Genomic DNA, 27,872 nt, shown 5'->3' with positions numbered 1-27,872 from the left:
TCAGTAACAACAGGACGCAAATGGACACAAAAGGGTCCATTTGTACCCAGTAATTAATTTTGAGCACAGTAATTTACATGGTAATGTACGCAGTAATTTAACGTTGGGAGTGTAACCAAAATGGACACCGCCCATTCCGTTTTGATCACAAAACATTTTTGTATTGAGTTTGTGCTTGAAATGTACTGTAATTCTGCAAACTGTTAATAAATATTTCAATCAATCAATCAATCATACAGTCGAGCTAGAAAACACTACCAAAGACGGCTTGGTTCAAAACATTCAACAGAATTCCTGCTACTACCATTTTATGAGCAGCAGGTGGCCTTTGTTTACAAACCAAAGTGAGGTAAAACAATGAAAAACACAGCCATTGGCTGAAGAATTGTTGAATTAAAACCTAGCCTCGGTACCCAGGCTTTTATTTTCGTTCGCATTCGGCTCAAAAAGAAAAGACTGGGGGAATGCATTGGAAAATCTGGCATACGAAGTGGGAGACAACTTGTATTGCATTAACCAATAACAGTGCAGAGGGGCGTCGCTCCAAAATTGGTGACATCAGTGTTTTTTCCGCTGTTTTCTACCGATGAGGGGAGGTGGGCGGGCGCTCAGATCAGTGAACCAATAGGTTCCACCGCCGTATTTTGGCCGGCACCCGCCCCCCTCTAGTCCATTTAGGCCTGACCTCGGGAAAAAAAAAAAAAATCTTCTAAATCCTCCAGTTTTCTGAAATAAATATTTTCACGATTTTTAAAAAATAGCAGACCTACAAGCTCGTAGCGCGCCACTCGGTGGCGCGCTATGAGCTTGTAGATCTGCTATTTTTCAATAGCTAAATTATAACATAATGTTTAACACACCAAAAGGGGTTCCCGCCCAAAATGGGCTATAGACCTGAAACCACACAGGCTGGGCCTGCAGGCTAACTAATACCTGACAATCAATGTGTGAAGTGTTTTCACCTGCGGTGAGCAGGAACACGGCCACCAGGCGATAGTGTCGTCTCTGCGTCCCTCGGCACAGGGAGATGAGCGCCACCAGGAAGGCTGCGAGCGTCGACACGGCTCCGGCGATCAGCAGCACCAGGGTGGCAATCTGCCAGTCTGCCAGGCAGGAGGGACACACACACACAGAATGTTGGGAATAAAACAAAACATACTGTACAGTATACAGGCTAATAGAGGGTATATGCCAGGGTTCCCCAATAGGCGGCCCGTGGGCCATTTGCGTCCCGCGGAACGCCCTTTTGTGGCCCCTGGAAGAATTTCAAAAAAAGAAGTTTTTTTGGGTTTTTTTTTTTAGGGGGTCCCAGATATAAATGGCATTAAATGGGGGTCAGTAGCCTATGCATGTGAAACTGGGCATCCTTTTCAAATGGGGTCCTGAAAATTCATTTTCAGGCAAGACCTCGACCTTGTGCATGCGGGCTCGGCCCACAGCCTGGTACCCTAGTCAAAATATGGCCCTTGAGGAAAATTAATTGGGGAACCCTGGTATATGCACATGCATAATGTGAATGGCAAATCGAGTGGGCAAATCGAGTGGGCAAAGTGAGTTTAATCCATTTCGACCTGAAGACGATTCTACAAAATGTCTTCTAAATCCTGACAGTTTTCTTGAAAAACCCATGTTTCTATGTCAGTGGTTTTCAAAATATTTCATGTCAAGGACCCCAAAGATTATATGTTGTTCCAGGGATCCCCTCAGAAGCAAATATTTGTGTTCAAAACGTTCGCTCTGAAAGAATATATATTCAAAGATTTGCGCCACATTTTCACGATTTTTCAAAAATAGCAGATATACAAGTTCATAGCGCGCGCTATGAGCTTGTAGATCTGCTATTTTTCAATAGCTAAAGTATAACATAATGCTTTAAACACCAAAAGGGGATCCCGTTCAGAATGTGTTAATGTTGTTTAATGCAATCAAATACAACTTTTCTGTTTGGATGTATGGGCCACATGGTCATGGTCAGAAAGTCGGGTTTTTTTGCCACGCAGTAGGCGTTCCCTCCCGCATAACTTCCGGGTTTGATGATGATGTCACGCGCATACCCTCTATACAAGGAGATCTACAAGCTCAAAGTACATCGAAACGCACTGTGAGCTTGTAGATCGGACATTTTCAATTTATTTTTAGACATTTTGAAAACATGAACATGGAACAATCTGCATACGGGTAATGAGTATATATACTGTCTCAGTGTTGGTACTTTAACTACATTTTGATGCCATTACAATGCAATTATGAATTCTGGACCTTTTACTTCTATATCGCAAAATTGATACTTTTACTATATTACTTGTTGTGAGGACATCAACATTTTACTAGGGTCACCCCCCCCACCAGCCATGGACCCCCAGGAGAGAAGATTTGTGTTAAAACAATTCTAAATTATTCAAAGTTTCCCAAACATTTTGGCTATTTTTAAGAATAGCAGAGAGCAGTGAGCTTGTGTGGTGCTATATTATAACTACTGGGCCAGTCATCTGCCAGTAAACTAGAGCCAAAAGGAAACCAAATGAATAATAAAAAGCCTCCAAACACTCTAGCTGTGCAGAAATCCCATTTATTTTATAGCAAGCATTATTTTGGGGGAAAACAATTAAATGTTTCATGTCATTCATCCGGTTGGAGACCTTCTTCTGGTCTTGAGGCATGCCTCAAGCTGATGAGTGAATGAATGCTGTTGAAAAAAGAAATATGTTGCCGTGCCATTTTTAACCTCTGAAGCCAGGATGCTATTTTCGGTGCATAACACCAGCACACGGCTAAGTGTAAGTTCAACCACAACCCCTAAACCGTACGACACCCTAACTAACACGGATCTCTTCAGAAGTATAAGCCTTACTCCACCAAATCATTTTGAAACACAAAACTAGCTTCAGGGAAAATATACTGTATACATTTGGATTTCGTCGACTGAAGCTAAAAATGTTCGTCAAATACCTTTTTTCCACTGACGAAAAACTAAAAAGCAAAACGCAATAATAACTAGCTATGATGACTAAAACTAACTAATACAGTATGTCAATTTCATCAACGAATAACAACTAGACTAAAATGTTTGAGGGGGACTTAAGAGATCCAGTAGAACTAAAAGACAAGTCATTTAGTTTAATAACTAAACTGTACATTTATTCGACTCAAATCTTATGATAATTAGTCGACAAAAAGTCGACTAACACTAAATCTTTTCAGATGACTAAATAGAATTTGAATCAAAAGACTATGACTATAACTAACACACACAGGTTACGGGGGGGAGCATTGCTAACAAAAGCATGATTCAGAGGCCTGCGCTGAATGGAAGCGCTGTGCTGACAAACATGAAACAAGGGCTGTAATCCCACAGAGGGAGGTGTGTACACACACACACACACACACACACACACACACACACACACACACACAAGGTAGCGAGGTGAGTGAACACTGTGACACGCACACACAGCGAGGTGAGTGAACACTGTGACACGCACACGCACACACAGCGAGGTGAGTGAACACTGTGACACGCGCACGCACACACAGCGAGGTGAGTGAACACTGGGACACACACACACACACCCTGAGGTGAGTGAACACTGTGACACACACACACACACCTCACGTGTGCCCACTCTGGACCACAGGAGAGCTTTGTGACAGTGTACTGGGGACACAACCAGGTCACACGGAATACAATTACACAATTATTTAAAAAAGAAAAATAACAAAACAACAGGCCATACAACACAGGGTCTAATCACGGCATGGCTAGAATTGATGTGACCAGTCAGATGATGACGTCAGATGTCGCTTCGGGTTGCCGTTTTTTTTTTTTTTGGGGGGGGGGGCTTGTTTTTTAAAAGTGTAGCTTGCTTCCTAATGTTATTTAAACCGGTGGATCTTGGGAGTCAGATGGTCCTATCTTTTGAATTATGAAACACAGTAATCTAACAAAAATAACACAAAATCCATTACCTTTCCTAATGGCTAACCTATTAATAAAAACAAGACAAATAAACTACGGGAGCGTGATGTGGGAGTGGAGTGGAGTGGAGTGGAGTGATGTGGGAGTAAAGTTTGAGTGGGACGGGATGGGATTTTTCTGTAGGTTTTGGATTGGACGGGAGTGAGAATCCACTCCTGTGTCAGTCTCTCTAGAGATCTAAGTGAAATGCAACTTTTGAGAGCTACACTAGAGAGCTATGTTAACTTAAAAACACAAACTATTGATTTCACATTGACTTGGATAACCCCATTCCTGGAAGACTTGAAAAAGAAAAATCACACCTGTGTGAACTGAGTGGTGCAACTCCCCCCCCCCCCCCCCCCCCCTCTCTCTCTCTCCATCTCTCAGCACTGTGGCTCAAGAGGGAGCAGGTCGTCCAATGATCCATGGGTCGGCGGTTCGAATCCCGGCTCCTCCTGTCTACATGTCGAAGTGTCCTTGGGCAAGACACTGAACCCCAAATTGCTCCCGATGTGCTGGTTGGTACCTTGCATGGCTTCCGCCGCAATCGGTTTATGAATGTGTGTGTGAATGGGTGAATGTAATGCACAATCTATGTAAAGCGCCTTGGATAAAGGCGCTATATAAATGCACCATTTACCATTTAGCACTATCGCTCTCTCTCTGTTTCTGGCACAACAGCGCCACTTTTGCCCCTACTGGTACTCTAAACATAGTCACATATAGTCACATAGTCACGGACATTGCTGTTCCTTGGAGTGGTTGCACCACTCAAAAACTAATGAGTGAGTCAGAGTGACTGTCTTGAACCTGCTCTGTCTGGACCACAAAGAGAGCACGACTCAAGAGACAACACTCATCCAAATAAAAACCACAACGTTTTATTTTTCTAATCACATCTGACATTCACAATTTGATTAGTGACTGCAGCGCAGTCTACTACTAAGCTGGGAACAACACACCATCTTCTGTTGCATTGTGTTAACCCATTTTGACCTGAGATCAGATTCTAAAAATGTCTTCTATGTCAGTCGTTCTTCGATTTAAAAAAAATAGCAGACCTACAAGCTCGTAGCACGCCACTCGGTGGCGCGCTACGAGCTTGTAGATCTGCTATTTTTCAATAGCTAAAGCATAACATAATGCTAACACCAAAAGGGGTTCCCGCCCAAAATGGGCTAAGTCTTTTCGAGCAGTGCAGCTACTTTGGCAGGTACTAACACAGCAACCATTCAATGGTGCTACTGACCCGTTCCGTTTCAAAAGCCCGTTTGAAAACAGATGGACAAAAGAAGTAGGTCTCCATCTTCTACCCTGGTCTTCAACAATGACTTGGTTATACAAAAGGTGGGAACAGAGCGCCATTCCCGACGCACCGCCATTCCGACTACGTGACTTGACTGGCTTCCGCGTGCACTTAACCCATTTTGGGCGGGAACCCCTTTTGGTGTTAGCATTATGTTATGCTTTAGCTATTGAAAAATAGCAGATCTACAAGCTCATAGCGCGCCACCGAGTGGCGCGCTACGAGCTTGTAGGTCTGCTATTTTTGAAAAATCGAAGAACGACTGACATAGAAACATAGCTTTTTCAGAAAACAGTCAGGATGTAGAAGACATTTTTAGAATCTGATCTCAGGTCAAAATGGGGTTTAAGGTTATAGGGTTCAGGGTTAGTATTGAGCACGTCGGAATGGCGGAATGTTGCGCATTTGCCTGAAAAAAGATTTTACCTTATTTTAGAGATATTGCATTTGCATTATGAAGAAGATCATGTGAAGATCATCATCCAAGGAAATAATAATAACAACAACAACAACTGGGAATCCTCCAAACCACCTGAACCCTCTCCCACTGGACCAGTGGACCTACACTAGAATCTACTACACGGTTAAAGTCTAACAGCTCCCAGTCCGATAGCAGGCTGGCGCTCTCGCATTATCCGTGTGTGTGTGTGTGTGTGTGTGTGTGTGTGTGTGTGTGTGTGTGTGTGTGTGTGTGTGTGTGTGTGTGTGTGTGCGCGTGCATGCGTGCGTGTGTGAGAGAATGTGCAGCACATTGCAAAGCGCTTTGGATAAAGGCTTACAGTACAGTACAGTATAAATGCACCATTTACAGTTCACATTGGACCATTTATGTTGGTGCTGAGACATCAGCGAGTCATCCCCATAATTGGTCCAAGTTTCAGCCCAATCCAACCTCCACTGACAGGTCCCAGTATCGAATTATAAAGTTCAAACATCTAAAACTGTTTGGGTAGTCACTTCCTACTGGCAGGGTTCACAAAATGCGTAGCCTGGGGTCCACCTATGCTTTCTGCAGCTCCCGGCAGGATCCGCCGGGAGAATCTAGACGCAAGCTGCGCGACATGAGACTAATTAATTAGAGCGACAGAGAGAGAGAGGAGTGTGTGTGTGTGTGTACGTGTGTGCGTCAATTTAACAAAGGTGCAGACGATCAGAAATCAGCAGAGAGTGATCGACGTTTGCGCTACTCTATGCCGAATTGACTTTTTTTTCTCCCTGGAAATAAAAACGTCTGGGTTTCCGAGGCTACAAAATGCGCGGCGCTGCATCAGTCCAGTGGTTTGAGACCACACAGACACATTGTTAGAGACTATTGATTCTCAAGAGATTCTCATCCTTTCTCAATTCATATGCATACCGGTAACATATTGCATAACGTGCAATGCACTATGCACAGAGTCACAGACCCCCCCCCCCCCCCCCCCCCCCTATGCACAGAGTCACAGACCCCCCCCCCCCCATTTCAAATTCCCCGTGTTAATTGAACTCTGCGAGCGTACAAATGGAACCAAATGAACCCGTAACGGTTGGTTCTCGGTTTCCATTCGTACGTTCGCCGAGTCACAGACCCGTTAGGGGTCCAACTGGTCCCTTGGTGGTTCCCCCGAACCACACGTTGAGAACCAGTGAAAAACGGCAGCTGCGATCGGTTGCGGCATTTATACAAATACGGGCCGTGAAGTAACAGAAGGCATTCGTTTAGGCCTGAAGCAATCAAAGCCTAATCAGTAACAGTTGGGTAGAGATGACAGCGGGAGGGAGGGGTTTCTCCACTGAGACTACTGGATGGATTTATGGCAGTCTGTGTGTTTCTCAAACCTTTTCAGCTGAATATTATACCCCAACGGAGAAATGTGACGTCTCGCCGGGACCCACACACACACACACAACGTCGCATGAACCACTTTAATCAACCAGCTTCATCAATACACGCACGCACGCACGCACGCACCATCAACACCCCCCCCCCCCCCCCCACACACACACACACACACCAGCACTGACCAATCACAAAAAAGGCAGGCCGCCGAGTCAGGCCACCATAGCACAGCCATTTCGGGAGTGCATGCACCCAAAAATCTGTCCAGCAACTTTTGGTCCACCAACCACTGTTGGTCGCACCTGTGCTCCTTACATTTAGCAGTCTGGTGTGTGTGTGTGTGTGTGTGTGTGTGTGTGTGTGTGTGTTAGGGCATTCACTTCTAGTCATTTTTACTAGTTGACTAGTTGCCTAGTTTACTAGTCGACTAGTTGTTTAACTACCAATTATGTAAAAAAAAAAAAAAAACATTTGTTTTAAATAAATATGTGTACATTTAAAAACTGTGTACATTGGTGACTATAACTATAATCTACCTGATCTTGAGACCTACAAAATCGAAAAAAAGAAATAAATACTTTTTTTTCTTATCAACTAGTCAACTAGTACCAACAAGGTCGACTAGTGGATTTGCTAGTCGACTAGTAAACTAGTCTAGTAAACTAGTCGACTAGTAAACTAGTCGACAAGTTGCTTAATGCCCTAGTGTGTGTGTGTGTGATGAAAAAGTAAGGTGCACCAGTGCAGCCAACTAAAAGTTAGTCTGGAGGAGCCCTGTCAGTGCCTCCATCACCACCAGTCCCAGCTGGGACCGTCCCAGCAGAGCAGCACCAGTGCCAGAATACACTGCTCCTCTAAAAGAACCAGGTCGATGTTCACTGGAAGAAGCCAGGGAGCGTGTGTGTGTGTGTGTGTGTGTGTGTGTGTGTGTGTGTGTGTGTGTGTGTGTGTGCTAATAGCCTACTTTCTGGCTAGCCTGTCTTCAGTAGGAGTAGAAAGCATTTGAATCCGTCTGTGCTCTCCTGTCAACCAGTCCTTGGTTGACAGTCAGCTACTGCACAATGTGCACATAAGTTCTGAATAAAGATTACAATATTATATGCACCGTCTGAAAATAAGAATACTGAGACGGCAATGTTAGCATTTAATGCCAATAATTACTCAAATTCTTCTGTACTTCGATTTGTTTTCAGCGACATTCCTGGAGAATCATAAAATCCACTGCTGTATTCTCTAAAATGTACAATTTATAGTCTCTCTCTCTCTGTTATTCATTCTTATAATAATTCAATTAAACCCGTTTGTTTTTTCCAAAACACCCAGCATGCAAAGAATGTCCAACAGATTTCATCATTGGATGAAAGACATCATCGTCATCATAAGCTGCCAGCAGACCGAAACAATTATTGAGACAGTGTTGAGGAGCGTTTGGAGGATTGTGGTGAAATCCTGCCCATAACAAATCAGCTTGGGTTTGTTTTTAGGGTTGGGATAATTTAGGATGTTAACGATTCCGGTTGCTTAACAATTCCCTCTTAACAAGGTCCCATTCCTTATAGCGGTTGGCTCCCTTCAACGATTCCGATCAGAAAGGAAATGTGAACGTATCACACCATTGAAATTATTATCTGAAATTAAACCTCGCAAGATGGCTCCCCCACCTGTCCACTGAGCTCAATGGATGGTTTTGATATAGACTAGAGTCTAGTCTATATCAAAACCGTCCATTGAGCTGGGAGAAGAACTGATTTGACCACTGTTTACAAGCAAGCACTGCATGGTGTCGTTATGTCGGTTAGAGGTAGTCTTCATTTACTTTTTTTTAAATCATGTCGCAGGCCGCATTGGACCTCTCCGTAGGCCGCAAATTGCCTGCGGATCACCAGTTTGACACCCCTGGACTAGAGGGTTCCAGGGACGTGAATTATCGATTAATGCATTAATAGTTAATCGATACGTTTTGATAAGGTTATCGATCGATTAACCGGTTAGTTGATAAGCGGCGTTTTTGTAAATAAAATCTATGAATCTTAATTTCCCTCAACGTCTAACATACAAATCTACATTTAGCTGATATACAGAAGTAATACAAAAGGCATATTATATTCCTTAATCAAATATTTATTTGACCATTGACGATACAGGGTCAGGCAATGGCATCTCTGTATGTGCGTTCCTCGGCCACACGCGCGCGCAGACAGCATTACATTCGCAGAAAACCACCCAATGATAGAACCACATCATTTTCGATTCATTACGATTAGTTATTAAATGTAACGACTACCGACTATTTTCTTATCGGCGATTAACTATTAACATCCAAATGGAAACAAAACGTTTAGTTTTTTAAGGTAAACACACCAATGCAACTCATGGAGTTGCAAGGAGTTGCATTGGTGTGTTTGACCTTAAAGATGGAGTGTCACAATTTTTGTATTTTTCCAGTGTCTATGAGGTGACAGTACTTCATTAGACACCCTGGGGTCGTTTGTATGTGCAATGATGTATCCCTTTGTATTTAGGGTTTCTTCCTGGAGGCTGAACCCTTGACAGTCAAACGGGCCAATGAAATAAACAGTAATATAGTGACATCACACTATCAGCCCCTCCCCTAACCCCTCCCCCTTTATCATACAACTAAAGCTGTGGGTGCGGCTGGGCTTTATACAGGTCTACCGTCTGTAGCTGATGGTGGTGCTTGAAATGAAAACGCTTTGAGAACCACCGGTGTTGTTGTAATTATATAACAGACGTGAAGTCCACATTATACCAGCTCTGACAGTGTAATAATGAATGAAAACCCCGTTCGCCGGGAAACGGTTCCAAAATGTGACCGGAACCGAGTCCTGGTTCCCTCAATGGTGCATCCGGTTTCCTCCGGTTCCTGGAGACCCACCCAACCCTATAGTTGTTTTGTTGTTTTGTTTTTTTGGGGGAGGACTTTGACCCCGTTGACCTCAGTCACACCCCTGCGTATTGTGGTAGTAATGAGCTCCGGCACCAGGCATCATCACCATGCACGCTCCCCTCTTCAACTGGGACATCCCACCCGTCTCCCCCCCCCCCCCCCCCCCCCCCAAAAAAAAACCCAACAGGGCCTGCCTCCGATTCAACGTGTCGCATTCCTCTGCCATTGCAGAGCCATCAATCACTGCCGTCCTGTTGTGTTCATGCAGTGCCGCATGGTGTGTGTGTGTGTGTGTGAGAGTGTGTGTGTGTGCGACTGAGCGTGCGTGGCTGCGTGCGTGCGTTTGTGCATGCGTGCAAATAATGGCAGAGCACTGGGTGAGGGTTCATGTGGTTTGTTTGGTGGGGGGGGGGGGTGATCTGAATGGACTCCCACCACCCAGTCCAATTACTGTTTCATTCACTTGGATGGCTCTGTTGTGTGACTTCATAGTCTGTGTTTTACATTAAGGACTTGTTTTTTCCCAAAGCCTCATTGGTTTAAAACGACAACAAAACAATCTTGAATGCTGCGTTCACAGATATGACAAACTATGCAAAGCTCTCTGTTATCTGTCGCTTTGTAGCTTCGTATCTGAAGTTGAAGCCAGCTCAACTTTTTGGAGCCGTTGAAAAGACCACATGTCAGATGCGTCTTTGTATCTTCATGTCGCTGGCTTCAGTGGCTTCCATTGAAAGTGGAATGGCAGACTGTATCTTTGTAGCTGCCAGTTTGAACGCAGCATAGAATAAGGTCAAAAACAAACTTTGAGTTTCCCATCGTTTTTATAACTACATTTTGTGTAACCAATATTAACAGGTTCCGTCCATCCGACGTGTCCACACGTCATAGGGAATCCAATCGTCGGATGCATAGGACGTGTGTACACGTCCTAGCGCATCCATCAGGCCTTTTTTTATTTTTGAGTGAGCCTCTAAGGCCACCGTACGCGTCGCTCTTCATTCATATTAGCGTCCCGTTCACTTATAGCCGTTAGCGTGGCAGAAAGAATGCCTCGTATCTGCTAATCCAGGGCGCTCTCCGTGGTTTTGATCTGATGGATATACTAAGCGCTTCATTTCTGACTTCTCATCCGCCTCTCGTTCAAAATATGAACGCTTTGGAGATTTTAGCGATATAATAGAATCGAGAGCAAGGTAAGCTAGCAAAATAATAGCTCCTATTTTCAAGGAATCCCGGGAATGATTGTGTTAATGATCGCTGAAGACCAGGGTAGCTGGAGAGTGGAGACCTACTTCTTTTGTCCATCGGAACCAATTCACTTTGCGCCGTTTGATAAGCCAAACAGGCTTTTGAAACGGAACAGTAGCACCATTGAATGGTTGCCGTGTACCTGCCAAAAAGTTGCTGCACTGCTAGAAAAGACTTACAAAATGCACCAGCAACAGAATACGTTGTGTTGTTCCCACCTCAGTAGTAGACTCCGCACTGCTGTCACTTTATAAAGGCATAATGTGTACCTTTGCCCTAGTGCTGCACGATTAATTGAAAAAAAGATTGCGATCTAGATTCAGACGCCTAAGCGATCTAATTCCTACATTTGAGCAAGAAATCGTGCAGCACCAGTTGGCTATCCAATTCATTTTTAGTTACTCTGATGTTTTTGCTACAAGAGAGAGACTTTATGAGAGGTTTAAGTCGAGCACTTTGATGTTGTCCGTTACAGCCACAGTAGTGGGCTCCAGGTGCCACATTTTGAATGTAGTAATGTTCAGCAACTACAGACAAAAGACAAACATTTTCATGGAAAAAAATGTGAGAATCGTGTCAGAATTGAGATTCACATTTTCCAACAGAAGTCAGTTGGACATTTTCAACCAGGGGAGGTGCTAATGTTGCCTCTCCGCTTCCGACAAGTCTTAAAAACCTGTTGCTGGCAGACTTCGTAATCTATGTTAGCGGTTGTTTCACCCCTTTACTTTTTGGAAGCGATACTGCGAAAAGGGTTTTCGCCACTGCTTTTGGACGTGCTCCCCCCATTTCACCCAGTATAGCCTGGGATCCACCAATTTCTTTGCTTTCTATGGCATAGGCAGCTCCCGGCAGGATCCACCCGGGAGAATCTAGACGCAGCTGCGCGACATGACAATAATTAATTAGAGCGACAGAGATAGAGAGGAGTGTGTGTGTGTGTGTGTACGTGTGTGCGTCAATTTAACAAAGGTGCAGACGATCAGAAATCAGCAGAGAGTGATCGACGTTTGCGCTACTCTATGCCGTATTGAAGTGGACTCGACCCCCTTTTATTTCCTTCCTGGAAATAAAAACCTGGGTTTCTGAGGCTACACCCAGTATGCACGCACGGATACCTCTATACGGAACCTCTTCTCGAAGCCAGTAACAGCGGAGGGTCGAGGTTCCAAACGGGGCTACAGTAGGCTATATGCACACAGAATAACTCTTCCTACTTCCAGGTCACCTCTTTACTTCTTTCACAGGTGTTACCGATGATACTAATAGGCTCTGTTCCATTTAGTGTGCAGTGGTTCTCAAACTTTGAGAGTTATGAGGGTCCTTGAAATTAAAAAGTGTGGCAAATGTGTATACTCTCAGAGTTACACACCCGTACGGGGCCATTTGGAACCCACTCAAGGACACTTTGAGTGTTTCCATTGAGCTGAACATCCACAATAGCAACACCGTGACTCTGTTTGACCAGAATGGAACAGAGCCTTCATTAGTATCATCATCAGTAACACCTGTGAAGCAAGTAGGGAAGTGGACCAAGTTCTTTCCAAAATGGCGTGTATTGTATGCGTATATACAGTAGCTCACACAACAAACCAATCATAACAGCAGTCATAATAGCCAGTTTAGCCACTGGAGTAATGTGCTGGTGGTTATACCTACAGCAACACACCCTGCCCTCTCAGCCTCTCACTGTATTTTGGCGTTTTCTCGCTTTGTTTTGGTAGACAGGGATGTGTTGGGGGTCTGGACACCGCCCTCTAGGGGGAGGGGGGGGGGGGGGGGGGGGGGGGGCTGAGGGGGGTTCCAGCTAAATGGGGAACAGCCCTGTTTTATTTTTCAGCTTGTACCCGCTCAGACTGGCTCAAGCCAATGAAGCCATGCGTGTACATAGCCGGACAGGCAATGATCTACAAGCTTGTTGACAACAAATCTCCTCTCATGGGGGACCATCTTTTGGAAAGGGGGCCTGCGGGGTTCATGACATGAAAATGTTGGAGATACACAGCTGGTGTGAGCCGCACTAATAGCCTGTCATTACATAACGTGACAACATTTGTCACATTACAATATCAAACAGCAAACACCACTTCAGTGTCATTATTATGAATATTTTCCCCATCATTGGAGTAAATAGGCACTAATTATTTGAACCCTCTCTCCCATAACACACACACAGTCACACACACACACACACGTATGCAATGTACACAGAGCCATTGCATAGTGGAATGTGCTCTCCCCCCCACCCCCACCCCGCCCCCGACCCCGCCCCACATTTGACGCCAACTAGAAATACATGTGGTTTCATAAAGGAAACATAAGGAAGCAATAATCAGAATGGAAATTGGTTTAGATTAGGTTGCTATTATTGGAATTTTCAGACAAGACAACTTTACTTTGAATGTTCCGTTTTGGTTTTCATTTCTCCAACATTGACCATTCCTTGTTACATAATTGTATTGTGGTGTTTTTGACTAAATGGGGATCCTTAATAAACAATAAACACCCCCACCAAACGCTCTTCTTATGCATTATGCCAGGGGTTCTCAACCCGTGGGTCGCGACCCCTCGGGGGGTCGCCAAATTATTTTAGGGGGTCCCCAAATTATTTAAAAAAAGAAGAAAAAAAAGGTTATGCAACCTCTGGTGGGTCCCAACCCACAGGTTGAGAACCATATTGGGTTAAATATGAATATGTAAATTACAAAAATACAAATGCATGTTTTGCAAAAAAAGATCATTATTATAAATTATTAAAATTATTAATTACAAAGATTTTTATAGTAGCCCCTACACACTGAATCTAAATAATCCCACTATTTCAGTTCAAACAAAGATGAGATAATTAAAACACATTGTTTTACAGTTATATGTACATTGTATTCATACTAGACAGAAATCAACCTTACATAAAAGGAAAGGCCTGCCTGTAGTTAAACCGATGTCATATTTGACTCTGCATTGATTTGTGGATATCGATTCGATGCCACTTATCATCCGCTAGCCAGCAGCCAATAATATGGTTCCTAAAGTGCGGTTTGGTGACCCCCAGGGGTCCTTGCAGGGTTTTAGGGGGTCCCTCCCTAGCTAAATTAGTTACCAATAGCATCGAATTCAGTTGAACCATTTTAACCCCAGAGAACACATGGTCTATTAGAAATTGCTGATCTACAACTTCACAATATGCTATCATTGTGAGCTTGTAGATCGGTAGTGGTTTGCAACATTATAGCCACAGACAGAAACAAAGTTTCTGTGATGTGTGATAAATAAGCTAGCCTATACCTTCATATTTGGGTGATTTTTATTGGAAATATTACATTTAAAATACATATTTTAACAAATCTTCTCTGATCACTGGTACAACATATTTTAAGATGGGGCCATAAATACATCAATTTGGGGATTTTATTGCCATGAAATTTAGTTTTGAGAACCACTGCACTTTTACTAGACTACCAAAACATAATATACCAACCAGTGGCTCGGGGACCACCAGTGGTCTTGAGGGGGTTCCAGGTGGCCCCCAGCAAAATGATGAAAAGTTGGTAACCAAATGGACCCTTATTAGATATTAAACACTTGAGAGCATAAAATGAAACCAACTGGACCCATTAAGCATGAACTGCATTACTTAATTCTACACAATTAGAGAATGTAGAAGAATTGTTATTTTGATCACGTTTGACCGTTATCTCTCCTATAATGGGTGGTACTGGTACCAGCATCAATACAGCATGGAAATGTGGGCAAAATCTTATCCAACGACAACAAAATATTCCTGGGTTTTTGGTCTGAGTGAGGCGCAAACTCTGACATCCAAATGGTGGTCCGTGTGGCTCAACAATGCCCAGAATCAACAGGGTTAATTGGGAAAAACACTGCTCTGTCTATACGGCCACGTTGCAAACAATTAAAAACAACAAGAACACATGACATTTCAGGATTAGGAATTATAACGCATAATGAAATCATTGATATATGAATATCTCCTTCTCACCAGATGACAGCGTGGAGAAGCAGCTCCACTCGGGCTCATGCTGGTGGTCCTTGGCGGCGGCGGACTGCGTGCAGGACTGCCACAGGGACAGGGAGAAGTGGTCCGCGGTGACCCACTCCGGGCTGAGCAGAGCCACCACGTCCAGACATAGCGCCAGGAACACGCTGAGGAGAGCGATCAGCTTGAAGGGCCTGAACACATGATGGTGCACCTCGTCCACGGACATCTTTCTAGCATACTAACCAAACACACTGACCCTTATACGCACGCACACACTACTACGCACTGTACGCACACCGTGGACTGGAGCCGCTGCTGCTTGCTAAGCCTCTCTCTCTCTCTCTCTCTCCCTCTCCCTCGCTCGCTCGCTCTCTCTCTCTCTCTCTCTCTCTCTCTCGGTGTGTGGGTGCGTGTGTGTGATGTGAGTGTGATTGTTCTACCAGGCGCGTCAAGTCAGGAGAGCTGAGTCAATGCATCTGGTCTAACGGTTTTCAAAGTAAAAGCACCGCATCGCACCACAGACGATCTGTTGACGAGCTCCTCTTCAAAAGCTTTGCAAGGTCTGATGTGGCCGTTATACCAGTGGTTCCCAAACTCTTTCATGTCAAGGACCCCCAAATTGACACTAATTAGCCCGCAGACCCCACATTTGAAAAGCTGTGTCAGGGAGCCCCATAAGAGAATTGTTTTCACGGCTCTAGCAGTGATTCTCAACCCGTTTCATTTCAAGGACCCCCAGTTTGACCTGCATTAGTCTACAGACCCCCATTTAATGGCATTTCCAATTTTCCATCTCTGGGACCCCCAATTTATATTGTAAAGTCAATGTTAATTTAACTCTGAGAGTGTTCAAATGGAACCAAATGGACCCGTTACAGACCCATAAGGGTCCATTTGGTTCCAAACTATCCTAACTAGCTGGGGACCCCCTGGAACTCCCTCGAAAACTCCTGGGGGTCCCCGGACCCTACTTTAGGAACCGAACCACTGGTTGAAAATGGTGAGGGGGCACATCTCATATAGTAAAACCCTAAATTGAGCGGGCAGAATTTGCAACCGAGGGTGCCAGCTAGGCCCCCTCTGGCACCCGGGCCTGCATGGGTCAACTCATCATGTTGGCTGATTGGATTGGTTGGCTGATCTTTTCCCAGATTGGACCTCGTTAGTGATATGGACGGAGGCTAGACGGGGGCCAATGGGGCCAGTGCTCAGGAGCCCTTGACTACCAGGGGCCATGGGGCGGCCTTGGGCTACAAGACCCCTCCTGTATTCCTATAGAGAGCAAACAATGGGACAATTCTCTTTCTACTACTCTGCCACCAAAATGTGGAATGCCCTGACACCATTCATTTTTGAGTGGTGTAAACCACTCCTACAACTGGCTTGTGTGTGCAGAAAAAAATGAGCATGGTTGCTATGTTCAAAATAATTTCTGACGTAATTAAATCACACCCGGGTGAACTGGATGACCGTAGCAACCATGGTCATTTTTTCTGCACAAAAACAGCCAGTTGTGAAATCACATCCGGGTGTGAGGCTAAATAATACCTTACCTTATATAATACCTTAGACATTACGTCAGACCACAGCTGATCATGCTATATAAAACCTTACACCACTCAGTTCACACGGGTGTGATTTTTTAAATTGTATTGAACTGTATAGGCTACTTTCCTGTGCTTTCTTCTGCAAACTGTTCATAAAGTATTAAATCAATCAATCAATCAATCAATCAAAACATGTGAATAACTGGTTTCTTTCTAAATTGGCCTGGGGCAGTTCCCCCCCGGAACTGTTTCCTGTATATAGGCCTACTTATTTTGATTTTTTTCCCTAATGTTTTGCATATAAGCATTGTATTTTGCCTGACATTAATTTTGATGAATGGAAACAAACAAGCTTTCTTGGATTTAAATCATCTTAGAAGACTGTGTATTGGATTGTAGGCTATTTATGCCTGTGCTTTTTTTCTGAAAACTACTAATAACATATTCAATCAATTCAATCAATCAACCAATCAAACAAACCACAAAGGGGAGGTAAACACAAGGAGCTAGGCTATATAGCCTAGTGTTTATTTGATGATGACATGAATTATGTGTTATTGTTATTATAATTAGGTGTATAGTAGGAGATATGCAGACGTCGACGACGTTGTTGTTGTTTAACAATGTTCCGAGAAATTAATGATTCATTTAATCTGATTTCTATTCAAATATGGTAGTTCTGGTTCTTCCCTGTGCGTTCAGTGCTAGTTAGACTTTTATTTTAACCAAGAACAAATTTAAATGATTTACAATTTGTTAATGTCTGAAAAGGGACAAAAATGAAAACCATAAAGCTGTGCCCAGCGTCACACAGAGAAGAAATGCATGCTGATATTTTGTGGTAGGCTATTGTCCACATGAATTACAGAAACATCAATTAAGGTTTTGGTGAATAGTTATATTTTGAAGGGAAGGCCGGAAGTAACGTTTTTGCCACCGCTGTTCTGACGGAGAGCTGTGTCTTTTTTTCAGCTGGTCAGAAAGTTGAGCAGAGACTGGTCCAAAAATATAATAATTGTCCCGCTGCATGCGACCCGAACGACGTGAACTACTAGCAAAACATCTTCAGAAATGATCATTTAGGACAATGATCCTCTATTCTGAATAGCCCACGAGTCTAGAATAGATGTGGGTAAAAAGTAGGCTACATTTTGAATGCATTTTGCAATTGCTCTCCAGCAGGTGGCAGCATTGTTACATTGAAACTCAGTAGCGGTAGCTAAAGTGACGCACTGATGCCAGTTTATGGACATTATTATTAAAGGACCACTTCACCACTTTTCAAACCATCTTCATATAACAGGTAATTTTCTACTCAGTCTGTGTCTCATAGGAGGGCTGTGGGCAGTTCGGAAACCCGTCGACCAGTGACATCATCGATGGGGAATCCAAGCTAATAGAAACTGCAGGCTTTCTAGTCCTGAAAAGTTGCAATGTGAAAATGGAAGCCATCATTCTCGCGACAATAAAAAAAAAAAATATTGTTTAAAAAAAAGTCTGCCTAACAATGATGTCACTGGTGGACGGGTTTCTGAACTGCCCACAGCCCTCCTATGAGACAGACTTCTAGAGTAGAACAAATGGTGCCATTTTATCATGATTATTAGTGAGGACCTATTATATGAAGATAGGTTGAAAAGTGGTGAAGTGGTCCTTTAAGGCCTAGTCAGAGCCATCTAATAGAAGAGTTACGATATCGAGGGGGCAGAAACCGAGCGCAGCCTGAACTGGGACAAGCTGGAATTTGAAATACATTGTTTTCAACGAGGGCGGCGCAAATAAGAGCAATTGTAGGCATGTGTGCAACATGACAACTGTTTTAAAGTATTGTACAGTGACAACTAAAGTTTCTGTAATGTTGTACTATTACTAAAAAACAATCTAAAATAAAGGCATTTAAGATCATTAAAGCTGGGCTGTTGCCTGGGCCAATGCATTTCTGCCTACTTCCGGTCCAGGCCATTGGACTGGCCCCATGAAGTGAACAGAGTTTGCGTAACTCTGTCTTACTCTATGGCTCTGGGCCTACTACAAAGAATCCCTGTTTTATTATTCGACTATTTGATAATACACGCTCACAACGCCCTACCAACAGCGCCCCTCAAAAATCCACTGTAGACATGTTATGAGCTATACTTTCTGTCCTCGCAGGTGATTATTTTGTGTTGCAGTGTTGCAACACAAAAGACACACACACACACACATTCCCCTCACTGTATGTTTTCTTTCCCCTTTTTCCCTCTTTTATGATGATTTCCTGTTTTTGGCCATATAGAAGTGTATATTTGTACGTCTCTAAATGTTGTAAAACTTCAAACAATCGATCAAAACAATGTGGCGGGATGGGATGTGGGTCCCCGAGCCACACTTTGAGAAGCACTGCCATATAGACCAGGGTTGTCATAGTGACATAATACATTCTATCATTCATGGTTTAAAATGGTGTCTAATCTCTAAAATCTGACTTCTTGAAATATAAGGAAGGGAAAAAATATCACCAGAAGCTCAACCATAACAACCACTGTTGTAGACAGCTCTAGAATTGCACTTTATGTAGTCATAGCACTTTATAGTACACATGTATAATATATTATATAGTATAGTATGTGTACATAGTTTACATAGATACTCCACTGTTACGTTCTTAGTCTACGCATGATTCATGATAACTACTTTTTATATATGAGATGTATGCCATGCTTTTGTTATTGCTTAATGTAAGTCGCTCTGGATTAAGAGCGTCTGCTAAATGCCTAAATTGTAAATTGTAAATTGTTGTTTTTATTATGTTAATTCAAAACATGTTGATTAAACATGGTGAACATAAAAAATAAAATAAAAAAGTAAACAGAAATAAGAGGCCTTATTTCTGTGAAAACAGGATATATACGACAGAAGAATAACTCTATAGTGGTTAATGAAATAGCACACCAAAACTGTAAATACAATCATCCAATTATAGCATGTGATTATAATGCATTCATGTGTAAATACAGTAAGATTGAAAAAACTAATCCCAATGATTCTAAACTAACTTTAAAGCTGCACTATGCCACCTTTTAACAACCTTTTAGCATATTATATATCTGAAATGAAATGAAATGAAATGAAATGAAATGAAATGAAATGAAATGAAATCTATATTTACCCAGGGTATCTGGGCTAAGCTCAAGAACTTGTTTCCAGCCAGGCCCTGCTCATAGAACACATTTCATCGTAGTGGTTGATGCCTTGTTCAAGGGCATTTCAGCGGTGGTAATTTTAACGTGTCGGACGGCTGGTTCGAACTGGGAACCTTCCGGTATCTAGACCGCGCCGCTATCCGTTCGGCCACCGCTGCCAATCTCACAAAGTTATAAAAGTCTAAAGACTACACTAACTTTAAATTCATTCATACATTCAACAGGCATCAAGTAAGACAGCAATGTAGCTGTAACATCATATAAAAAAAACAGTAAACTAACTTTAACATCATATAAAAGTATAAAAATAAACAGTATGCCTAATATAGCTTTAACATCATATAAAAGTATAAAACTAATCTAATCTAAACAATAAACGCACACATGTCTGCGTGCGTGCGTGCGTGTGTGTGTGTGTGTGTGTGTGTGTGACGTGTGCGTGCGTGTGTACGGTTGTAATGCACGTAACTCGAGAACCGTTTGCCCCACCGACTTCACATTCGACACACACACGTTCCACACCCCCGCAGGGAGTGCAGTGCCCGGTGTCGAGTCGGTCAGACCCACAGTGCTGTGAAAGAAGCAACATGAGTCATCAGACATCAATAGTCATCATACATCAAAATTACACAATCACATTTTTGTCCAAATTAATTATAAGAATGAATAATAGAAACGGCAGGCGTTCTATTCCTGGAAGGTTAGTGCTACAACGGAATGGAAGCCAAGCCATTGTTCTCGCGTTAATACAAATCTAAATAAAAAACAAAAATATTGAATTATTGTTTAAAAAATAAAATCTGGGTAGGTACCCTCACAAAAAACATGCAGTAATACTGGTCTCTAAACTGCCTCCTGATGGAGGGGAAAGGAACTGGTTGGAATAACGTGTTCCTTCCACGCGCTACGTCCAACCAGGGAAACTCCCCCCTGTCAGGTGTAAAGGAGCAACTTGGACACTCAGGCATGAGGGAAGCATGAGTTCAAGTCCGTTGCTCTCCCCATGTCCCCCATATATGGGGACTAGGTTGGCGGAGGGTGTGTAGAGCCCAGCATCACATTAGATAATTGACACAGGGGTGAAAAATGTGTTACAAAATCGTGGGATAAAAAATATTAAAAATAAATAAATAAATACAATCTGCGTAACAATGATGACCTTAAACTGTTGTCTCTGCGATGTCACTTCCTGTGCCCACGTCATCGTACTCGTCCTGTGGGTCCTCCACCTCATAGTCTGTGCGTGCACGCACACGCGCGCACACACACGCACACACACACACACACACACACACACACGCACACACGTGTATAATTACAATAATTCCATTTCATATATGATTTTATTTTGTTCATGTTATTTAAGGGACCAAGCCCGAATGGCCTATGGTCCCTTATTGTATTTGTATGTTTGTTTTTTCTTCTCCTTCTTCCGCCACTTAATGGTAAGCCTGTTCTGGCTTAACCGTGCAGTCGGTTTTCGCGAAACGCGTCACTATGGTAGAGGGCTATGCCAAAAGGTGAAGACACAAAGCCCACAACCATTGGCCAAAGGGTGGCACTATAGCAGCCAAATGAAAATGCCTTTGAACCATGAACCGTTTGACCGTCAGCAATTAAACTTTGATACAGTATACGTCTCTTCATGCCAAAAAACGATTGTGTTCTGACTTTTGACCTCTGACCTTTAGTTCACCCACTATTTAGAATTATGGATAATTTCTTCTGTCTGCGGTCAAGGCCAAACCGTGCAGTCGTTTTCTTTTTTACGAAATGCGGCAATATGGTAGAGGGCTACATAGTATGTCACTTGTCACCCTGCTTATAGACACGAACCCAGTCTGTCTTTATGTTAGAGATCTAATAGGATTCATACCCAGTCTGTCAGGATCTGTGTCCACGTCATCATAGACCTCCTCTGGGTCTCCCACTTCATAGATCACACTATCTGTAGAGAGACACACACACACACACACACACACACACACACACACACACACACACACACACACACACACACACACACACACACACACACACACACACACACACACACACACACACACACACACACACACACAGTGTGTGTGCCGTACATACACAATGCTAATGTATGACAATCTGTCTTTAGACTAGAATGTGGAACGCCTTTCACAAGTCTAACAATGAATGATCTTTGGGCAATTTGCTCTAAACCTTCTACACACAAACTTTGGACGAATATCTAAAAACCCAGTATAAGAGACGTTTTTAACTGAAGAAATTAAGCTTCTTTCACACAGGTTTTACCAGTGTCTCCAGGTGTTGCTGCAGGTTGACGACGGGGCTGAGAGTTGCGGATGAAGCTCACTTCCTCACCGACGTCGTCATAAGACAAGGAGGACGAATCTCCTGTGTCCTTCTGTGGGAGTGCTGCCCCCTCTGGTCCGGATGCTGCGTTCAAAACGAAAACACCACAACTACTCAAACTCAACGACAACTTGAACAACTAAACATCTACCCAAACACTCCTAGCCTTACAGCTGCAAGTTGCAGCCTGCAACTGACAATATATTATAATTGTCACGTCCCAGGACGTACCATGCCAGGTCCGCCTTCCCTATGTTTTCCCCTGTCTACCTGGTGCGTTTCCCCGCCCCCTTGAGAGACTGCTTACTCTGAGGAACACAGCTGTGAACTATTGCCTTGATTGTGGACTCTTGTATTTAACAACACGTCGCTGCTGTTCCTGGTTGTGCCTTTTGTTGTTTTTCTGTTATTTCTGCCCTGAGGGACGTTTTCCTGTGTTGCCTAAAGTTACCGGTAAAGTATTGTTTCAACAACTCCCATTGCTTGCCTTTTTACTAGCCTCTGTACCAGGCTTTCATTTTCATTGGCGCAAAAAATGAAAGCCTGGAGGAACGCATTGGCCGCTCTGCGTGGGCTAGAAGTGGGAGTCAACCCTTCCGGGTGGGCGTCGCTCCAAATTATGTGACGTAGCGCTGCACTAGGGGGGGGAGAGGAGGGGCCGGGGGTGACTGGGTGACATTAGCTCAGGCTAGCTTTTTACTTATAGATACTTGGTCCCGAAACTGCAATCCTACAACAGCGTGACAGTAATATAAAAATTAAATTTACATCATATTTGGCGGACATATTTGGCGGACATATTTAGCGCCCCTCAAAAAGAAAAAAAGAATGGAAAAAAATAAGTGGACAGATTTTGATAACTCTGATCTAATATCTAATATAAAACTAATATGATTCATACCCAGTCTGTCAGGATCTGTGTCCACGTCATCATAGACCTCCTCTGGGTCTTCCACTTCATAGATCACACTATCTGTAGTCACACACACACACACACACACACACACACACACACACACACACACACACACACACACACACACACACACACACACACACACACACACACACACACACACACACACACACACACACACACACACACACACGTGATTGGTTGGTTAAATTTACATCATATTTGGCGGACATTTGACCTAATTTCTCCTTTCATTGCCAATGGCAAATATTGAGACGTGTGGGGACAAAAGCTGTATATAGGAGGGGCTAGCGCCCCTCAAAAATCACACTTGTGGGATGTGAGGGGTGCTCTTAACATCACATTCCGTGCTCAGCCAATCAAATCATCACAAGTCATTCCAGCCAATGACTTTTGGCGTCTTCACTTTTCTGCCCTCACATTTATTGATAAGTAAGCCTGGGACAGAGGCTACACATTTATCTTCAATATGTAGCCTACTTTGCTCAGCCAATCAAATCATCGATATGGGGTTATCAGCCAATCACAAGCCAATGTTTGTGAGCTGGGCATAGGAGGGGCTAGCGCCCCTCAAAAAGGAAAAAATAATGAGTGGACAGATTTTGATAACTCTGATCTAATATCTAATATAAAACTAATATGATTCATACCCAGTCTGTCAGGATCTGTGTCCACGTCATCATAGACCTCCTCTGGGTCTTCCATTTCATAGATCACACTATCTGTAGTCACACACACACACACACACACACACACACACACACACACACACACACACACACACACACACACACACACACACACACACACACACACACACACACACACACACACACTTTATATATACAGTGGGTGTGCCGTATACGATGCTAATGTATGACAATCTGACTAGAATGTGGAACGCCTTTCACAAGTTTAACAATGAATGCAAACTTTCCTGCAGGTTGAGTATTGATGTAACGTGGCTTAATGTGTACAATGCTCTCTTCAGAGGAGGAGGAGGAAGAGGAGAAAGATATTCCTCTCTGGATTCGTCTCAGAGCCGCTGCTCTGGCTCCAACTAAAACAACACACGGTGGTGGAAAAAGGTACTCACATGTTAGTACATTTTAGTTTTAGTCATAGTCTTTTGAATCATTTTCATTTAGGTTTAGTCACATTTTAGTCACCTGAAATGTTCTAGTGTTTATCCAGTTTTAATATCATAAGATTTTAGTCGACTAAATAAAATGTGTTGGATCTCTTGTCCACTAGATCCTTCCCTAACATTTTTAGTCTAGTTTTTATTTGTTGACCATATTGTCAATATATTTAGTCATAGTTTTAGTCATCATAGATTCGTTTTTATTTTGGTTTAGTCAGTGAAAAAGGGTAGTCGACGAACATTTTTCGTCTTAGTTTTAGTCGACGAAAACAACACTGGTATCAATACAGCAATGTAGAAATACTCCGTTACAAGTAACTGGACGGAACTCAAAATGTATTAATTAGTAAAAGTACTGCTATCGGCATCAAAATGTACTTAAAGTACCAAAAATACTATAATTAGTATATATTATATTTGAATATACAATGAATGAGTGTGACACGCGCGCGCACACACACACGTACGTCTGATGAACATATAAATATCACTCACCAGGAACAGTGCTTTCTGCTCTGCTTTCATTTGCAGGAGTCTGCCAATGAAAGCAGAGCATTGCAGAGCAACGTGCAGAGCTGCCAATCTCCTCGTATTCAACACCTTCAACATTCTCGTACTCAACAGCTTCAATATCCTCGTGCTGAACACCTTCATTCACTTTGTATTTCTGTGAACATCTGTTTACTGCATAAGAACACATATTAAGTTATACTGGTGCAAGAATGTAAAAGAAAAAGGAACAATCACTGTGGAAAAACTAGGGGCAACATGATGATACTATAATGCACAAATACTGCCCTCTTGTGACCAGACAGCAGCATTAATGCATCTGGATTAAAATTACTATAGTTTAAGGACACCTTTGTTTTTTCCCCCACCAATTGGTTCATGTTTTAGGGTGGTATTAGAGAAAGTAAAATAAGTGTTATTTTCATTTTTTTCTTTTGCTTTAGCATTTTTAGATATTTTTACAGGGGGCAGGGGCATTAGAACAAGTGCCTAGATAATGTATTTTTTTATTAGTTTTGTCTAACAAAGCGTTAATGCGAATTATTTAGTGTTATTTACTATAGTCCTACTATTAGGGGTGTAACTATATAGTAACTGCAATCGAAAAATCGATTTTAATTTCAAGAATTGAAGTATATCGAAATGAAAACAGCAACATTGACTATGTATCGTATCGTTTTGCAATGCAATTAAGCGGTATCGAATCGTGTCGCTGTGCAACTAATCGATTGTATCAATACTACATTTTTGTGCGGGGTATTTTGCATTTTTTTGGATGAAAAAATAAAAAGAGGGGTTTAATGATTTAGTTTAAAATAATGTCAATGTATTTCAAACAGTTACTATAGCGATTTCAAATCATTGAATCGTATCGTTTCGCCATGATGAACCAACCAATATCGTCCATGTATCGTATCGCCAACCATGTATCGTGATACGTATCGTATCGTTGTTCAAATGTATCGTTACACCCCTACCTACTATAGATCCCATGCAGGAAATTACATCTGGTCACTAAAGATCACTGGATCCAGTCAATGTGAAGGGGGATACTAGCTATAGGGGGATTCCATACTGTGTGTTGTAGACCCAATAATATGGCCGTTTATTACATGGCTTGGTTGAATGCTTGATTCTGATTGGTCACCTTAACCTTCACCGACAGGGAGTTTAACCACCGAGGCGAAGGTGGTCATTGTTCACCTTCAGGGAGTTTAACCACCGAGGCGAAGGTGGTCATTGTTCACCTTCAGGGAGTTTAACCACCGAGGCGAAGGTGGTCATTGTTCACCTTCAGGGAGTTTAACCACCGAGGCGAAGGTGGTCATTGTTCACCTTCAGGGAGTTTAACCACCGAGGCGAAGGTGGTCATTGTTCACTTTCAGGGAGTTTAACCACCGAGGCGAAGGTGGTCATTGTTCACCTTCAGGGAGTTTAACCACCGAGGCGAAGGTGGTCATTGTTCACCTTCAGGGAGTTTAACCACCGACGCGAAGGTGGTCATTGTTCACCTTCAGGGAGTTTAACCACCGAGGCGAAGGTGGTCATTGTTCACCTTCAGGGAGTTTAACCACCGAGGCGAAGGTGGTCATTGTTCACCTTCAGGGAGTTTAACCACCGAGGCGAAGGTGGTCATTGTTCACCTTCAGGGAGTTTAACCACCGAGGCGAAGGTGGTCATTGTTCACCTTCAGGGAGTTTAACCACCGAGGCGAAGGTGGTCATTGTTCACCTTCAGGGAGTTTAACCACCGAGGCGAAGGTGGTCATTGTTCACCTTCAGGGAGTTTTTGTCTAAAGCCGTTCCTTCTTTATTTTTATTTTAAAATGGTGAAGTCAGATTCATTTCAACAGTTATTTTCACTGCTTTTGTTCAACCCTCTTGTATGATGAAACCGAGCATTAATTTACGAAAGATACACAAAGAAATGTAGATATGGAGACACAATTATAATATGAAGTTACTCACAGCAAACACAAAAAAAAACACAAAAACCCAGGAAGAGGCAGATGACAACCATGGTTAGAACCACAAGGACAGTGGCGGTCCAGATCCTACTAACGAGAACCTCAGGTGTGGGAGGAGCTGAAATCAGGTGATCAACCACATGGAACTTTAGAGTCTGGATTTTAGCCGTGTCATAGGCAGGCCAACATTCAACGGAAATAGCCGATATACAAGCTCACAACGTGCCGCAAGATCTTAACGACTTCCAGCCATACTGTATGATAGCGAAAGAAAAGAGCCGATCTACAAGTTTTAATTGTGGCACATTGCACATCTGCTGTTGTTGAAAATGATTAAAGACCTTCACCTATAATGACATTATTAGTAGTTTACCAAAAAAATGACTTTAATATGTTCTATCAATGGATCAATGTCAAGATGGACATGTTTTGTTTTTGTCACATCCCTGGGCCAATCATAATAATGATGACCGGTGGAGTCTCCGGGTAGGAAGTCTCCTACTGAGACTACGATTGGCCGATGATCCGCTCATCAAATTACTGGCTCGCGATTCGCCAGGAATGTGACAAAAGCTTAAAAAAAAAAAAAATACTCCATGAATTCAAAATATGCTTCTTCATGGGGTGTGTAATAAATGAATTCAATGCTTCATGGGGTGTGTAATAAATGAATTCAATGCTTCATGGGGTGTGTAATAAATGAATTCAAGGCTTCATGGGGTGTGTAATAAATTAATTCAAGGCTTCATGGGGTGTGTAATAAATGAATTCAATGCTTCATGGGGTGTGTAATAAATGAATTCAAGGCTTCATGGGGTGTGTAATAAATTAATTCAAGGCTTCATGGGGTGTGTAATAAATGAATTCAATGCTTCATGGGGTGTGTAATAAATGAATTCAAGGCTTCATGGGGTGTGTAATAAATGAATTCAAGCCTTCATGGGGTGTGTAATAAATGAATTCAATGCTTCATGGGGTGTGTAATAAATGAATTC

At 42.8% G+C, this 27,872-nt stretch overlaps 1 protein-coding gene across 1 annotated transcript in view; it reads right to left on the bottom strand.

The window, feature by feature from the left end:
- The window catches only part of LOC306927458 (transmembrane protein 47-like), a 35,647-nt gene extending 19,966 nt beyond the window's left edge, over positions 1 to 15,681 (bottom strand). Inside the window, exons 1-2 of the mRNA XM_079507209.1 lie at positions 15,243 to 15,681; positions 963 to 1,103 (exon numbers count right to left, since the gene is read on the bottom strand). Of these exons, the coding sequence (XP_079363335.1) occupies positions 963 to 1,103; positions 15,243 to 15,468 (367 nt within the window). The 5' untranslated portion in view covers positions 15,469 to 15,681. The remainder of the gene's footprint in view (positions 1 to 962; positions 1,104 to 15,242) is intronic.
- Positions 15,682 to 27,872: the final 12,191 nt, after the last annotated feature.

The sequence above is a fragment of the Electrona antarctica genome (assembly GCF_951216825.1).
Source record: "Electrona antarctica genome assembly, chromosome: 8".
Taxonomy (NCBI): Eukaryota; Metazoa; Chordata; class Actinopteri; order Myctophiformes; family Myctophidae; genus Electrona; species Electrona antarctica.
The sequence above is the reverse complement of the archived record's forward strand: the minus strand, read 5'-3'. Positions and strand labels throughout refer to the sequence as shown.